Here is a 17,539-nt window from a genome sequence, read left to right on the forward strand (position 1 = left end):
TGTGACACTGAAATGAATATATTTTGGGGTTTTAGGCTTCATAGTGTCACTACAATAAAATAAAATGTTACAACAAAGACTCTATAAGTTAAGATGAGTTGTAGTTTCACGGTGGATTGTAAAAAATCAGAAAGAAAAAAGGCACTTTGAAGTCCAGTTTCTTTCTTTTTCAGCTTCCTCTCCTCTATTCTCTCCCCTTCTTTTCCTGCTTTCTCTCCTTTTGCTAAATGTTGCTTTCTGAAAAGCACTGTAACGGTATTCTATAGCCACAACTTCCTATATAATTACTGCAAGGCACAAAACTAAACAATCGTCCCACACAGCTCTGAAATCGCTGGATTAGTTCACATCTTGGAACACTCAGTGTGTGTGTAGAGAGAGACAGAGAGAGGTAGAGAGAAAAGGGAAAGGGGAGGAGGAGGAGGAGAGGGAGTCCAGATTTTTAAATTCGACTTAGTTTGTACAGACACAGGAAGGGAGGGAGGGGTTTGGAGTATCCACTTGGAGAGGAGGGGGTGTCAGAGAGGGAGGGGGGCTCTGTAGTACTGTAGGGCTTTTTTATGAATGAAGAGTGAAGGAGAGAGCCGAGGAGCTCTGAGAGAGAGAGAAAGAGAGAGAGAGAGAGAAAGAGAGGGGGGAGGGAGAGGCACACTTCCTCTTACGCACGCAGGGAAGAAAATTTATGAATGGGTCACATCTCTCGAGCTGCTCCAAGTGTAAACAACATACTTGGACAAAGAAGAACGAGGCGGAGAGAGAGAAAGAGCGCTCCACGCTCGCTGGCCTTTTACTGCTTCTCAGACACAGTTTAAAGTTGAAGCAGCGACATGTTCAAAACTATTTTAATTAAGTATCTGCTCTATAAATCTGACTGACACCTCGATGTGTTTCTTCGCCGCAGGCAGCGAAACAGACAAAAGGAGTCAGTCCCTGTGTGTGTGTGTGTGTGTGTGTGTGTGTGTGTGTGTGTGTGAGGATAATAACCCCCCAAGGTGCTGTCAGTCAGCGCCCAAAACTGAAACATTAATCCTCATCTCCTCCTGATGAGCGTGAGATTAAAATAAACATCCTTATTTTTTAAGGTCCTCCTCAATCACATTAGCCCCAATGGAAAAAAATATGGTGCGCTGTTATCACCAATGGCTCAATTACCTTTAAACACACACACACACACACACAGGCAGGTCAGCAAGTACATAAAAGTTGCATGTTTGCATAACCTTCCCGCAATGGCAGCCTGCAGACAGAGCATGCTTGTTAGCCGTGAACTGAGCAGAATGGACCAGATGAGATAGATTTACCAGATGTGCAGGTATTGCACAATCCCTCCTTTGCCCCCTCCTGTTCCCCCCAATCTAACATTCCTACATGTCCCAGTGTTTTCGCCTCTCTTCTCTTGCTGTTTCTCCCTCTTTTCCGTCCTCTGTCTCTCTGTCAACACCACACCCAAGCAGGTAACAACCTGACTCAGTAAACAACAATGTTTAATTTTACCAGTGCGCCGTTTTTTTTCAATGCAAGCCTCAATTATATCCCGGTCACCTGGGATTAGGGCTTTGCTTTATGTTCTCTTTTTTTTATGTGCTTTAGAGTTTCCAAAACAGGTGAGTCACCTGTTTTTAAAAGTACGCCAGACTCTGAGAATGCCTTTCAGCTCAAAGATAAGTTCTTTTTATGCTTTAAATAGACCAGAACCAGGTCTGTCACGATAACACTTTTTTTTTTTAATCTCAAGAATATTACACATTGAACTGAAATGTGGAAAAGAAATATTAAAATATCCTGGATAAATAAAACTTAAATAAACAATAAATAGTAAAATGATAATAAAAATAATAAATAATATATAAATAATAAACAGATAAATAAAGTAATTTAGATTTTTATTGATTAAATAAATAAACAAAACAAATAAAATAGACTTTCAGGCTCTATTAACAAAAAATTGCACTGAGATAAATATTATGGATTATATTATTTTCTTATTAAAATAACATATAAACAGCTGGAATGGCTGCTTGGGATTTTTTTTTCGGCAACTCGTACTGCCTGTCAAACATTTGCAGCATTACTTTCAACACAACACAAAAAAGTCCAGAAAAAGACTGTCATGTCCATTTTTATATATCGAACGATAAGTCATTATAGTAATTATCGTGACAGGCCTAACTAGAACAACAATCTAGAAGAAGATGAATATATTCTAAGTCGCCTGTCAGCTCCAGTTTTTCCATAAATCGAAGATGAATAGAGACGCTTAAAGTGGACGCTGTGGCTATTGAGTGCGACCAGCAGGGACACTGTCTGTCAACGCGGGAGTGTCTCTGCCGCGTATAAGTGAGCTGCCCGTCAAACCGAAGCCCCCGTGACCCTGCAAATCACACCCTGGGCCAACCGTTAGCAGAGGCCTGACAGCTGATTGGCTGACAGGTCAGGGGTTAAGTAGACATGACCCCAGCGTGCCCCGAGTTCATCTGCACTTCCTGCGCCGCTTTGTTGGCCGACAGACAGCCACAATGTCGCACAGGGGCATGTGTCACCAAGGGGCCGAGCGGCTGTGACTCGGAGAAATCACATGATGTTTACACACAAAAGACACGCGGAGAGGATCCACAGAGAGGATGTGCTGTTTGACTGAGACTGAGAGCTGTCAGTTTTACTTTGGGGGATGATATTACTCTTGACGGTTTTCTTGCTAAACTTTTTCGTTGCTAAAAGACTTTGGCGAAGCCTGTTGTTGTCTTCAAGGACAAATTTCCATCTGAACCTGAAACTTTACGGTTTTCAGACATGCCTGAGTAGTACCAACGCTATAAATGTAGCAGAAGTTGTGAGTTTTAAACTTTATTTGTGGTGGATTAGTAAAAGTACCAATACCACACTGCAGAATTACTCCACTACAAGTGAAAGTCCTACATTCGAACTATAAAAAAGTAAAAGTACAAAAGTATCAGCATCAGAAATAGAATTAAAGGGACACTGATGCTCAGAGTTTTGCCCAAAAACAAGCAAAAAAATAAAAAAATGTTTTACTTTGGGGGATGATATGCATTTTCTGTATTACATATTCTGTAAAAAAAAAAAAAACTTGGCTCTAAACTCGAAAAGTGTGTGACGCTAATAAAAATATATCACAAATAATAAAAAAAATATACATTAAATTGTGAAATATTCCAATATTTATTGTGAGATGGATTTTATAATAAAAAATAATTAGCTTTACATACAGTATAATATATAAATATTTAAATAATATATATAAATATATATTTAACAACTCTATTTTTCCCCAGTCACCTTTTTATTCCACAAAGCCACTTTTAAATCACAAAATATTTGTCCCAAAACAGCTGATATCCAATCTGGACGCAGCTAAAGTAACCCTGCTGCTTTCTTTACTTCAGACGTCTTTGGGGGATGATATTATTCCTGACGGTTTTTCTTGCTAAGCATTTCGTTGCTAAAAGACTTCTGCGGCGAGCTGAATGAATGTTTGTAGAGCGACACGTCCCCCCCCCCACCCAGATCCTGAACCGCCATTGTTGAGACAAACAACAAAAAAGGGAAGCTCATTCAAATAGCCGCTCAGTTGTGCAGCCCAGGAATTTGCTTTTCCATTTTACACCTTCCGACGTGCACAAAGGGCCATCTTTGTACCTGCGCCCTGGATCATTTTTTTTACTGGTTTCCTGGGCCGTACCCATTCAGCTTTTTCAAAGGCATGCAAATGGATGACGGCAGCACATAAAGCTGCATACAAATTCACTCCATGATGACCGGCTCATTAGGCCTTCTGTTTCTGCACAGCTTTGTCTGCCAGAGAGATTACTGTAACATCAGCGGGTTACAGTATCCCTGCCTAAGCCTCTGCCGGCTTCACGGCCCAAATCTGACCGCCATGACATGCATTCTTCAGCTGGAACCACACAAGCAAGATCCCAGTGAACCAGATGTGAAGGATGGCTGAGACTGTCCATGCACGGCTCTGTACGTTGCTCGGATCAATGCCTGATTGAATAAACAACTTGTTCTGCACAATATATAGCCAGGAAATCTGATTTCTGGCTTTTGCTGGGACACATACATGCAGAGGGTAAATTGACAGTACTCACAGTTCTCAGAATGGAAATCAGGAACAAACTGCTCGTCACTGTCAGGAACCTGAGCTGAAATTAGAAGAACAAAAACTCTGTAAATTCAACATTATTATAACATTTTGCAGAAAAAATATGAACTATCTGTCTTCTCTCCTTTGCAATCTGAGACTGGGCTTCATTCACTTCATGATTTCTGCAGCATGTCAGCACTTTGCTCGTCTCACAGATCAATACACGAGAACATGGAGCTCCTGAAAGGCTCGATGTTAACCTGCCGACCTGCTTCCTTCAACTAAAGATGAAAGATTTCTGCCAATTAAAGACACATCGACCACATCGGCAAAACTAGCATCACCCTTAAAGGATTTTTGAGATGTTAGAGGGGATAAAATCATATATATGTTGCCTAATATAGTTAATTTTTTGGGTTCGGGTGAAAAAAAGACATTTTTTTTCATGTGAATTTTCATCAATTTTTGCGCCAATATGACCATGCAAAGGTACTCAGAAGGCTGCTTTCTTAAACAAATAATTTTATAAAAGAATATTTAAAATTAAACTAACCAGTTCTAGCTATGAGCACTTTAAAATAAAGAATTAATAAAAATACCTAAATAAACATTGGTACTGTATGTTCAGTATGCTGGCAATTTAAATAAAAGAATAAATAAAAATTAAATAAATAGCTAAATTATATTTTAAATCACCTGGAGCATAATTTTCTGTATTATATATTCTGTAAAAAAGTTTTCATCTCGTTATTATATGTGGTCAGACTCTAAGTGTGTGACAATAATAAAAAATATATCACAAATAATAAAAAGAATATATCCATGAAATTGTGAAATATTCCAATATTTTTCAAAACTCGGTTCATTATTGTGAGATGGAATTTATAATAAAAAAGTATTCATTTTATTTACAGTTAAATATATATCAATATAAAAATATTTTAAAAATATAAATAAATATTAAAATTATTTAAATAATACAAATAAATATAAAAATATTTAGATAACAAATATGAATATATAAATATTTAAATAATATAAATATAAATATAAAAAATATTTTAATTAAATATACAAATATATATTTTACAACCCTATTTTTCCCCAGTCAGCCTTTTTATTCCACAAAGCCACTTTTACATCACCAAAATATTTGTCTCAAAACAGCTGATTTCCATTTAGAATGCAGGTGAATTAATCCTGCTCAAACTAGTCAGACACCAGTCTGAACACCAACGGTCAAGTTTTTTTGTTTCTGTTTTTTTGACTGCAGAGATCCAGACAGACTTAACAGGCTGTTCTGGCTCAACGAGTGAGGAAATCTGTCAGGCAGCGTGACGAAGCAGCTATTCAGATTCACCTTGTCCCAAAGTGTCTAACAGTCTACAGGTAGTCTGGACTTCATCTGAGCTCTCAAAGTCATAACGAGAAACAGAGGAGAAGTGAGGCGGAGAAACAAGAGGAAGTTAAAGTAGTTAGTGTGTTTTATATAACGCTACACTAACACTTTAAAACTGAAATGTTCACTTTGGACCATTTCAGAAGTAATCTCTGCACTGTTGTTGTTGTTTTCTATGATCATGCCAAAGACAAATTTCCATTTTAAGCACATTAAATGGAGAAAAAAGTAATCCGAATCTGAAACATTGAGGTTTTCGGAAACGCCCAAGTAGTATGAACGCTATAAACATAGCAGAAGTTGTGAGTTTTAAACTTTATTAGTGGTGGAAGAAGTACTTAGATCCCTTATTTAAGTAAAAGTACTAATACCACACTGAAGAATTACTCCACTACAAGTAAAAGTCCTGTATTCAAACTGTTAAAAGTACAAAAGTATCAGCATTAAAAATAGAATTAAAGGGACACTGATGCACAAATAAGTCCATTCTCCATTAGAAATTTCCAAATTTTGGTTTATTTGTCCAAAAACAAGCAAAAAAGTTAAATAACTAAAAACAAACAGTGGTGGAAGAAGTATTCAGATCCTTCACTTCAGTAAAAGTCCTGCAATCAAAAACTACTGAAGTAAAAGTACGAAAGTGTCAGCATCAAAATGTACTTATTGTTTTATATATTCTAAATATATTATTGAATTGTTATTATTATTATTATTATGAGAGTGTTTCACTGTCAAGATATGGCTCATTTTAACTACTTAATATACTGTTATGAGGTTATTCTATAGAAAAAAGTGTATTTGAAATAAAATTTGTGTTAAATCTCGACCTGAAAAGTAACTAAAGCTGTCAGCTAAATGTAGTGGAATGGTGGAAGAAGTATTCATGTCCCTTACTTCAGTAAAAGTACTAATACCACACTATGAAATTAATCAACTACAAGTAAATGTCCTGCATTCAAAACTTACTGAAGTAAAAGTACAAGTATCAGCATTAAAAGTACTCATCATGCAGAATGGACCCACCCAGATTGTTTTATGTATTTATTTTGTAAATATATTATTAGATTATTTGTATTGATGCTTTTATGTTATGTTTATTTTGTAAAGGTCAGACTCATTTTTAACTACTTAACTTTAATTTTAAAAAAGGTGTAATTACTTCAAATTGATAATGAATTTCATGTTAAATCTCGACCTGAAAAGTAGCTGCCAGCTAAATGTAGTGGAGTAAAAGTATAAAGTAACAAAAAAGGAAATACTCAAGTCCAGTACAACTTACTCAAAATCGTACTTAAGTACAGTACTTGAGTAAATGTACTTAGTTACATTCCATCACCATATTTGCCTCTAAAACGTGGTGAAGTAGAAGTTTAAAAAGTTACATAAAATGGAAATACTGAAGTAAATTAGAGCGTCTGTGAGTCTGTACTGTAGGTTTGATCACACAGAGAGAAATCCAGCCAGCTCACGATGATTTGAAAGAATAGACGAGTCAATAAGTGTGATATCCTGATCTGATCTATAATTACTTGCAGAGGTGTTTGGTTTCAGAGGCTCTCGTCTGACTGGAGGAGTCCAGGTGCAGCAGAGCCAGACAGACACAATTGTACGGCTCTAAAACTCATTCACAATTGTCCTTTTGGAGCTTTGGACTCTGAGTCACACAAACAGGTTAGAGAGAAGCTCGGATCTTCTACTGCCAACACCCTGCAGAGGTGAAAAGGTCAAATCCAGCCGCTTAACCACGATTTTATTCAACTGCTCCTGAATTAATGATCCGACTGGAGAACCACGACTGTTTTTAAGCTGGCGCCGCTCCAGCTCCACCAGTTTCTGGCTTTTTAAAGTGTTTCCATCGCTCTGGCCTCACACTTACGTCATGGTGCGAGCGAGCTGGTAGGGAAAAGTTGATGGCTATCATTAAATATCATGAAGTCAATCAGGGGCGTAATGGGCTGCAAAACAAAGTGGTACCATGTTGTGGTACTTCAACAGAGAGAGAGAACAAAGCCTGAAGAGGCTATTTATTGTTGGTAGTGGTGGAATGTAACTAAGTACATTACTGGAGTACAATTTTAAGGTATTTTACTCTATTTATGTGACTTTATACTTGTACATGTGACAACTTTAGTTACTTTTCAGGTCGAGAGTTACAATTAGTAGTTAAACTAACAATCCATTTTTGCATAAGAAGTACTTTTACTTTAAGTATTTACTTTTATACTTTTGTAGATTTATCTATTATATATATTTTCCTATATATAAATTATAACTTGTAACTTTATATTATTACCATTTCCCTTTCCCAATTATATATTTTTAAACTAGCATTATTATTAATTTATTTGAATTAATGAAAATTGTTATTAATATTTATTTATTTAATTTCCCCCCCCAGTGTGACCAGAGCAAGAGACGCAGCTGGAGCCTTAATTTCTTTCTCAGAAATTTAAAATGGACAGTATTTATTTTGCCTTTAATTCTAGTCTACCTTGGATTCCACTGTTAAATAGCCACTACAGTCTATAAAAAACAGAACCCTTTTATAGATTTATCTATTTCCCCCCTAAAAAAACATTTTTCAGATTCTGCCCCAAGGAACGTGACTGTAACCTCACCCAGCAACCTAAATCTGACCCAGCACTCAACCTCAACCTCTCTCTCTCTCCCTCTCTCTTGTCTGTCTGTGTCTCTCTCTCTCTTCTTCTCCCTCTCTCTCTCCATCCAGCGCCACTGTTACGGTTTCCTGACACCGATACACAACACAGCAACCAAAACTCAAGAGAGCGAGAACGAGAAACAGAGACAAAAAGAGGAAACAAGAAATTCAAATCCACTTTCTTGCCGTCACACTACTCCTTCCTGTACAGAGGAAACCGGATGGTGGTGGCGTTTCTTTTTTTTTTTTTTTTTACTGGAGCATGTTCAAGATAAATGACATCAATTCCTTATACACTGTTGCATCCTGTGGCTTACTATACCGTAATAATATTAGCCCCTTTTAACTTTTCGATCTGTCGCCCTCGGGGGGAGGAGGAGAGGAAGAGGAGGAGGAAGAGAGGAGGATGAGGAGGAGAGGAGGAGAATAAAGCTGCTGTGTGAGACAGAGCAGGAGCCGATATTTAGTCCTGCACATCCAACAATCAATCATATCCACTACTTTCAACATGTCCAAAAGGGAACACGCTGGAGCTCATAAAGAGGCAGGACAAGAGACATGATCCTAGTGTGTGTGTGTGTGTGTGTGTAAGCTTGCATGTCTATATACGGTTTATAAAGTATGCTGATAACTTCACTTCTTCATCATATGAAATTAGATGTTTTGGTGCTATAAACAACCAGAATTATGTTTCATGACATTATTCTAGGGCAACAAATTAAAGGATGAGCTACCACCCAATCTGTACGTATAATAATGTTGACTTTTAAAGGGCCGGGTCACCAAAAAATACAACAGACCACAATATCTTACAGTGGGATCGAGTTGTGTGTATAGTTTAGGTCTCAAAGTAATGTGCAGGGTTCCTACACCTTTTCAAGAGTCAAATTCGAGCACTTTTCAAGGGATTTACTAGACTCTGGAGGTGATGTAGGGTTTTCAATCATGGCGTAATCGCGAAAACAAACAAATCAAAACAAACAGAGGTCGCTTAGTGAACACCTCCTGCAACAGCAGCACATACACACTGTACTGCTACAGAGCTAACTGTTGCCAATTAGCAATTTGCAGACTGGACGCTAAGGGGTTAACATCCCCTCCGGCTCTGTGACTGCAGCTGGGAGAGACTGCTGCAGGAGGACTGTGCCGCTTTGACTCGTTCTTAATCTTGCGGGGGGCGACGACTCATTAAGGAGAGTAAGAACGAGTCTCCAATAACACCGGAAAAAGTCACTGGATTTGTCGCCAGTCGCTTTTTTGAAAAATAGTCGCTAAGGGGGTCTCAAAAGTCGCTAAATAAAGCAACGCTTTGCCAACACTACGTTGGCAACACTGCTTCGCCGTTTTTTTACAAATGGCGCGTGTTGTTGTGGCATCGAGTACTACATTAAATGCTGCTTACCATTCTATCCAATCAGCAACCAGGCTTCTTTCAGGGGGGAAAAAGTCTGGACAAAAGACCGCTCAGGACGGCTCATATTCAAATTAGGGGCGTCTCGGCGAGTGAGACCCGCCTCATTCCGGGTATTGGACTGTGTGTCATCTGTCTGTCAGTTTACTTGTGTTTTCAAGGACTGTGGAGCTGATATCTATTATGAACAATTACACAATTACATTATCAAAGACAGTGTCCTAATTATTTCACAGGAAGTCACCAGGTTTCATTGGGAGTATTTTTTCCAGTGAACACAGATCCCTGTCACATATCACGTAGTTTTTAAGGGGAAAAAAGTTTTTAAAAATTATCTGTTTTCAGCTGCTTTAAGGTGAATATTGACAGTAAATTCAATATATTTGAATTTAATTTTTGTGTAGGGTTCCTACAACTTCCAGCAGCTGTAAAAACATGATTTCACTTCTGCTTCACTTAAAATAAGACGTTATTGTGCTATAAACAACCAAAATTATGTTTCCTGAGTGAAATAACACTTTGATAAAGTTACACTTCCATCTTTCTGACCTGTGAACAAGCTCCCACCAAATCTGTACATAAAATAATGTTGACTTTTAAAGGGCCAGTTCACCAAAAATACAACAAAAAACAGATTTCTATTACAGTAGGATGTAGTCTAATACTCTGTTGTAGTGATGTGGTTAATTAATCCCAGAGGACTCTAACCCAATCAGTGAGAGAAGAGAGCCCTACAGTGAATTCTGTGAATACAACTTCAATTATCTACAAGGGTTCCTATGCCTTTCTAAAGTCCAATTCAAGCACTTTTCAAGCATTTTCAAGCTTTTCCAGCACCTTACAGCTGCTGTAATCAACATTAGTTCATGTGTAAATCACATAAAATGTGATGTTTTTGTGCTATAAACAACCAAAATTGTGTTTTGTGACATTATTGTTGGGTAACAAATTCAATCTGTACATACAATAATGTTGACTTTTAAAGGGCCGGCTCACCAAAAATAAAACAAAAAACAGAATTCTCTGTGTGGGATCTAGTTGTGTGTATAGTTTAGGTCTCAATGTAATGTGCACAGTTCCTAAAATCAAATTCAAGCATAAAGAGGCAGGAGAAGAGACATGATCGTGTGTGTGTGTGTGTGTGTGTGTGTGTGTGTGTGTGTGTGTGTGTGTGCGCGTGTGTCTGATTTGTTTCCAGGAACACCTCGTCAGGGGCTTTGAGATGCAAGTCAGCACAAGAAGGAAAGTGTATTTATACGAGCACAGACGCATGTTCTCCCCGATGCTTCCAGGCACCTTGAATGACTTTTTTTTCTCTCAGTGGGAGATCCTGGGAGGAGCTCCGCAGCAGCAGCCTCACTCATATAAACCTTAAAGGCCAAAATGAGACAAGATGTGACAAGCTCCTGAACCCTTGCCATTCACTCCGTCTCTCTCTCTCTCTTTGCTTCCGCTCTGAAGAAAAAAAACTCCCTCCAGCTACACAGCTCCTCTTTTTTTTTTTTTTACAGTCTTGGTGAATCCCTCACAACTGCAATCAGTCATGATAAGGTCTTTAATTAATGCAACAGGAAAGGAGAGGTCTTAGCCGGGGAAGCTGAAAACAACACTTTGATAAAGTTACACTTCCATCTTTCTTTTTCTTCTTTTACGCCTCAGTGACTCAACAATAAGCTCCCACCCAATCTGTACATACAATAATGTCGACTTTTAAAGGGCCGGCTCACCAGAAATACAAGATTTGCTCATGTTTTTAAATATTTATCTGTATTTTCTTAACACAATTGTGGTAAATATGATGTGCAGGGTTCCTACACCTTTTCTAACATCAAATTCAAGCACTTTTCAAGGTTTTCAAGCAGCTGAAAACAAGCCAGTACTTAGAGGAAAATAACACTTTGATAAAGTTAAAATTATGTCCACTTTTAAAGGGCCAGTACAACAAAAATACAACATAACACCTAGTTATGCTATATAAATAAGGTGCATTTGCTCATGTTTTTTTAAAATATCTATCTGTATTAACTTAATACAATGCTCTACTAGGGTTTCTACACCTTTTCTAAAGTCAAATTCAAGCACTTTAAGCATTTTCAAGCTTTTCCAGCACCTTAACCTACCTATATCTACCTTTAAAAAACTCCTGAAGACCCAGCTCCTCAGAGAGCATCTTCTCTCCTAGCACCACACGACAATTCTACCCCTTAACGAATTGTCACTAGCACTTATTGCTGCACTAACGGCTCTTATTGCACGATACCTTGATTGTTCCCCTTTTTTTCCTGTAAGTCGCTTTGGATAAAAGTGTCTGCTAAATGACTAAATGTAAATGTAAATATAAGGTATACTGATTATTTCCCTTCTTCGTCACATAAAATGAGATGTTTTTGTGCTATAAACAACCAAAATTATGTTTTGTGACATTATTCTAGAGTAACAAATGAAAGGATTGGCAACCACCGAATTTGTACATAAAATAATGTCGACTTTTAAAGGGCCAGATCACAAAAAATAAAACTTTTCCTCAGGTTTTGAAATATTTATCTGTTATTTCTTAATACAATGGTGGTAATAGTAATGTCCAGAGTTCCTACACCTTTTCTAACATAAAATTCAAGCACTTTTCAAGCTTTTCCAGCACCTTACAGCTGCTGTAAACCACAGTAAAATATTTCACTTCTTCATCACATAAAATGAGATGTTATTGTGCTATAAACAACCAAAGAAAGGGGACAAACTAAAGAAAAAATCACAGCAGAGCTTCATGTTTCAACATATGTCATAGACTTGACCAACACATTAATGTTTCCACCTCAGTGACTCAACAACAAGCTCCCGCCCAATTTGTATTAGAAATAACGTTGACTTTTAAAAGGCCAGTTTACCAAAAACACAACAAAAACCCACATTTCTAATCCATCTTATTGTGGTAACTATTAAAATATTCATCTGTATTTTCTCATGTAATGTGCAGGGTTCCTACACCTTTTCTAAAGTCAAATTCAAGCACTATTCAAGCATATTCAAGCTTTTCAAGCACCTTGCAGCTGCTGTAAACTAAATATCTATGTATGACTTATTATTTCACTTCTTCATCACATTAAATTACATGTTTTTGTGCTATAAACAACCAAAAACCAAGGGGACAAATGTATTTCACAAGAAATACCATCATCAGCTTTTATTGGGACTATTTCTTTGGTAGAAAGTAGTTCCAGAGAACTGATCACTCAGTTCTGTTACTCAGAGTTAAAAAACCCACATACTTTTTAAGGGGGAAAAAGTTTTCAGCTTCTTAAAAGTGCATTTTCTCTGATTTCTTTACAATATATATTTCAATATATTTGATTTATTTTGAACATTTCGGACTCTACATCACTGTAGAGACGTGGTGGCATTAATCCCAGAGGACTCTATCCCACTAAGTGAGAGAAGGTCTCTGTCCTACAGTGAAATCTGTGAATACAAATAGGCTCGAACTTTGAAGCAACACCCATTGTTGCAGTTTTACGGCTCTGGCTCTGCTCTTTGTGTTTGGTGTGAAGTGAACTTGCTGGTTTGTGACGCTGCATGAGAAAAGGTGAGAAAGCTGACGTGGATGCCGCATTGTTTCCCATAAACAGAAACTGGGCCGGGGAGCGGGGTCAATTTAAATGTCTGGTCTTCAGGGACAAACAGACACGTCCTCTGATTGGAAATGTCCCACTTCCCTTTAGTTTGCTGATCTGCTGCGTGACTCAGTCCACACTGGGATTCCTTGTACTGCTTAAATGTGATGTAATAATTCTAATAAATGTAAGAAATCACTTTTGAAATACTGCTTTATCCATTAGAACAGAGCACCACCCAGTCATGAGGATAGATTTTACACAGAAACTTAACTTTCAGATTCCCTCCAGAATTAAAAAAAAAAAATCTAGATATTACATCAGCAACTTCACTACAAGACCCAAGACGTCTCATATTTTACTGAGAAGTCAATTTTCAGTTATTGTAGAGCTTCAACTGTTAGTTGAATGAAAATAATCGCCAACTATTTTGATGATCGATTAATGCAAAATGGCAGAAAATGCTGTCAGCCTCTAAAATTAGACGATTTCCTGTTTTATATCATATTCAACTGAATATCTTTGGGTTTTGCATAGACATTTTGACAATTTTCACTATTTTCTACAGCTGTAGTGAACTGGATGCTTCAACTTTTTGGGTTTCCAAACCAGTTGGGATGCCACAATATCGTCTGTATACGCACGGATTTAACGCAGATTTTAGGAGAGCAAAGAGAAACTGGTTGGAACTGTCAATCCAACCATAATAATCACCAACAATTATGATCAATTAATGCAAAAAGGTAGAAAATGCTGTTTTCTGCCTCTCAAATGAGACAATTTCCTTTTTTTATGGTATTAAAATGAATATCTTTGGGTTTTGCATAGAAAAAATGGAATTTTTAAGACATTTTGGACATTTTTCACTATTTTCTGCAGCCCTATGGATGCTTCGACTTTTTTGGGTTTCCAAACCAGTTGGGACTTCACAGCAATCAACTTTAAACCTTTAAAAAAACAGGATTCATTAAGTCAACATGGAACTGTCAATCCAACCCAAATAATCGCCAACAATTCTAATCATTAAAGTATTTTTTTCACGCAAAAATTACAGAAAATGCTGTTTCCAGCCTCTCAAATGAGACGATTTCCTGCTTTTCTTGGTTTTATATGATATGAAACTGAATATCTTTGGGTTTGGGGCTGACAATACAGACATTTTTCACAATTTTCTGCAGCCTTAGTGAACTGGATGCTTCAATTTTTTTGGGTTTCCAAACCAGTTGGGATGTCCCAACATTGTCAAATCAGATTTAACTCAGATTTCAGCAGAGCAAAGAGAAATTCTGCACAGGGCTGCACAACAAATCAACTTTAAACCTTTTATAAACAGGATTCATCAGGTTGACATGGAACTGTAAAGCCAACTAAAACAATCGACAACAATTTTGATAATCCATTAATGCAAAATGGCAGAAAATGCTGTTTCCAACCTCTCAAGTGTCACAATTTCCTACTTTTCTCAGTTTTATATGATATTAAACTGAAAATTTTTGGGTTTGGGGCTGACAACTATTTTCTTCAGCCGTAGAGCACTGGATGCTTCAATTTTTTGGGGTTTCCAAACCATTTGGGACGCCACAACATCGTCCGATCAGATTTAACTCAGCTTTCAGGAGAGCAAAGAGAAACTCAAACATCCAAATCACAAAAAAACAACTTTAAACCTTTTAAAAACAGGATTCATCAGGTTGATGTGACAATTTTGATAATTGATTAATCATTGAAGTATTTTTTTCAAGCAAAAATTCTGTTTTCAGCCTCTCAAAAGAGAAGATTTCCTGCTTTATATCATATGAAACTGAATATCTTTGTGTTTGGGGCTGACAAAACAGGAAATTTAAAGACATTTTGGACATTTTTCACTATTTTCTGCAGCCGTAGTGCACTGAATGATTCAACTTTATGAGTAGAAACTCTGCACAGTTAAGCTCAAACATCCAAATCACACAAAAAGCAACTTTAAAAACAGGATTCATCAGGTTTACGTGGCTCACATTAAATGTCAGAAATAAGTGGCATTTTCCTTTAAACCTCCCCATCAAAGCACATCAAAGCAACTGACACAACAAGATTCACACCTCGTGGTGCAGTTCTCATTTTTACTTGCAGCTTTAAGCACATTTGGACCCTCTGTCTGTCCCGAGCACAAAGTGACTCACAGCTCGTGTTGTTTTCCCTCGCTGACATACAGTATAATCACTCTATTAGGGCTCACATCATCATTGCACATATTAAGTCTAGTGGCTGACAATCGCCTCTGGCTGGACCTCATTTCATCGCTATGTGCCTTTGAGTGACACAAGCCAAATAGCCTGTTTGTTTGCATTGGCCGCTGGCTGGCACGCACGCTACATGCCAACATGGCCAAAATAGGACATGCTCAAAGCTAATAATGTCCCGTCTGTGTTCTCTCTGGCCTCTTTTTTTCTGGTGTTGTATGGTTTATGAGCATGTGTATTGCATCAGACAGTTTTGGGACGGCAGCTAAAATAAGGAGGTCATCAGAGGCTTTTTCACCAAATAAAAGCTTTTAAACACAAATTAGTTTGTTGAAAACCTGGAATTTGAGATAAAAAAAAGCAGAATATACATATATATGTGTGTGTATTTGCTGACAGGTTGAAAGAAGAAAGTGTGCTTTTACGCCTCTGTGTTCACCAATCTTTCCAGTCAGACACATCATCAAACCACAGGACTGTCATTAATGTGGAAACCATCACAGAAAAGTACAAATTAAGATGAAAAGCAGCCCTGCAGGCTAATCTCACCTTCTGTGAGCCATGTCTCTTGGAGTTGGCTTAAATCCTGGAAGAGGTCTGAACAAAAAAAGAGTGACAAGCACCAGTTAGTCACCTATATGTGTCTCTTTCTCATATGTAAATGCCCTGTTTGTTTGTTTTTATATAAACATGTAAGAGCCCAGAGGGCGAAAACTGTTCTCTTCCACTACTTTACCTTCAGATTCCTGAGGGGGTAATTCTGTGTCCATGTATTTCCTTTTCGCTGCCATCAACAGTCTATTTAGGGGCCCATTTCCATGCGTCTTCTGCAAAACCCATACATGTTAACAGAAGGAGAAGAAGAAGAAGTGAGACTCCAGCGGGGCACATCAGTGTCAAAATGCCAGATTTAATGTGGCATGTAAAGAGAAAGCCACCACTTGGACACATTTGCCACACACAAAAATAACAAGAAATGTATTAAACATAATTAATAATCATAATGAGGGGCTATACTGCAGCTATGTGTGAACATGAAGCCTGAAGAAAAACAACAGTTGTGGAGGAAAAATCTGTGGGAAAAACAAACGCGCTGTTTGAAGAAAGTGACCATTTGGCACACAGTGACACGCAATTCAACCAAAGTATCGCATACAAGAAACCCGCAGACAAACATCCCTGAATGCAATACTTGCTATGTTTTAGTTTGTGGCGATTTGTGTTAGTTTTTAAGCGGGTTGAGAAGTAGTTTTTCTATCGTGCAGACGCGCCACGGACAGAGACAGAGAGCAGCGGAGAGATAAAGCCCGGTAGCGGTAGGAGGTCATTAAAAACCAGGCGATTTTAAAAAAGTAACAGAAAGAGTTCATCCATACGTACATTTGCTAAAGTGTAAGGCACTTGCTGGTCCAAATATCCATCCATCTTATAATCCATCCGTTAACCGTTTGTGGTCATTTAGGCTGAGTTGAGTGAGATCCACGCAGCCTGCAGAGAGAGGAGGGAGCGCTGCTTGTGAATGGAGCTGCGTGGAGGCTGCATGCATAATGAGCTCCATTCACAAAAAATGCCAAAGGGGAAGTGATGGCGAGTGATTACCCAGCGGGCTGCTGCCCTCTTTACAAATCTTTCCTTTTTTATGTGTGACAGACAGACAGCTCGTTGCTTTACCTGTAAGTTATTTTACGCGTCAAACAGCTGTTTCTGCACGTTTCTGCACTGTTTTTTGCAGAAAAGTGCGGGTTTGTTCATGCTGTAAGTGGCGAATTTGTATTTAAAAGCATGCAACAAAGCGTGCATGACTTATGAGTGTTACTATCCTATAAATTCAGTTGATTTTACGCGTCAAACAGCTGTTTCTGCATCCCCTTTTTGCAGGGAAGTGCAGTTTTTCTGTTTATTTACGCTTATTTTGAATGTAAAAGCATGCCATAAAGCGTGCATGACATATGAGTGTTAATATCTGATAAGTTCAGTCAATTTTACGCGATAAACATTTGTTTCTGCACCCTTTCTTTACATCAAAGTGCAGTTTTCTGTGTATTTGTGCTGTACGTGGCGCCTTTTTATTTAAAAGCATGCCTTAAAGCGTGCATAACTGATGAAGGCTACTAGCCCTTAAGTTAATCGCG

General features: G+C 37.9%; 1 protein-coding gene across 1 annotated transcript in view; it reads right to left on the bottom strand.

Moving 5' to 3' along the window:
* Nucleotides 1-16,928, bottom strand: part of etv4 (ETS variant transcription factor 4) — a 41,638-nt gene extending 24,710 nt beyond the window's left edge. Inside the window, exons 1-4 of the mRNA XM_059324179.1 lie at nt 16,788-16,928; nt 16,144-16,234; nt 15,957-16,004; nt 4,113-4,166 (exon numbers count right to left, since the gene is read on the bottom strand). Of these exons, the coding sequence (XP_059180162.1) occupies nt 4,113-4,166; nt 15,957-16,004; nt 16,144-16,234; nt 16,788-16,844 (250 nt within the window). The 5' untranslated portion in view covers nt 16,845-16,928. The remainder of the gene's footprint in view (nt 1-4,112; nt 4,167-15,956; nt 16,005-16,143; nt 16,235-16,787) is intronic.
* Nucleotides 16,929-17,539: the final 611 nt, after the last annotated feature.

The sequence above is a fragment of the Centropristis striata genome, chromosome 21, assembly GCF_030273125.1.
Source record: "Centropristis striata isolate RG_2023a ecotype Rhode Island chromosome 21, C.striata_1.0, whole genome shotgun sequence".
Classification (NCBI taxonomy): domain Eukaryota; kingdom Metazoa; phylum Chordata; class Actinopteri; order Perciformes; family Serranidae; genus Centropristis; species Centropristis striata.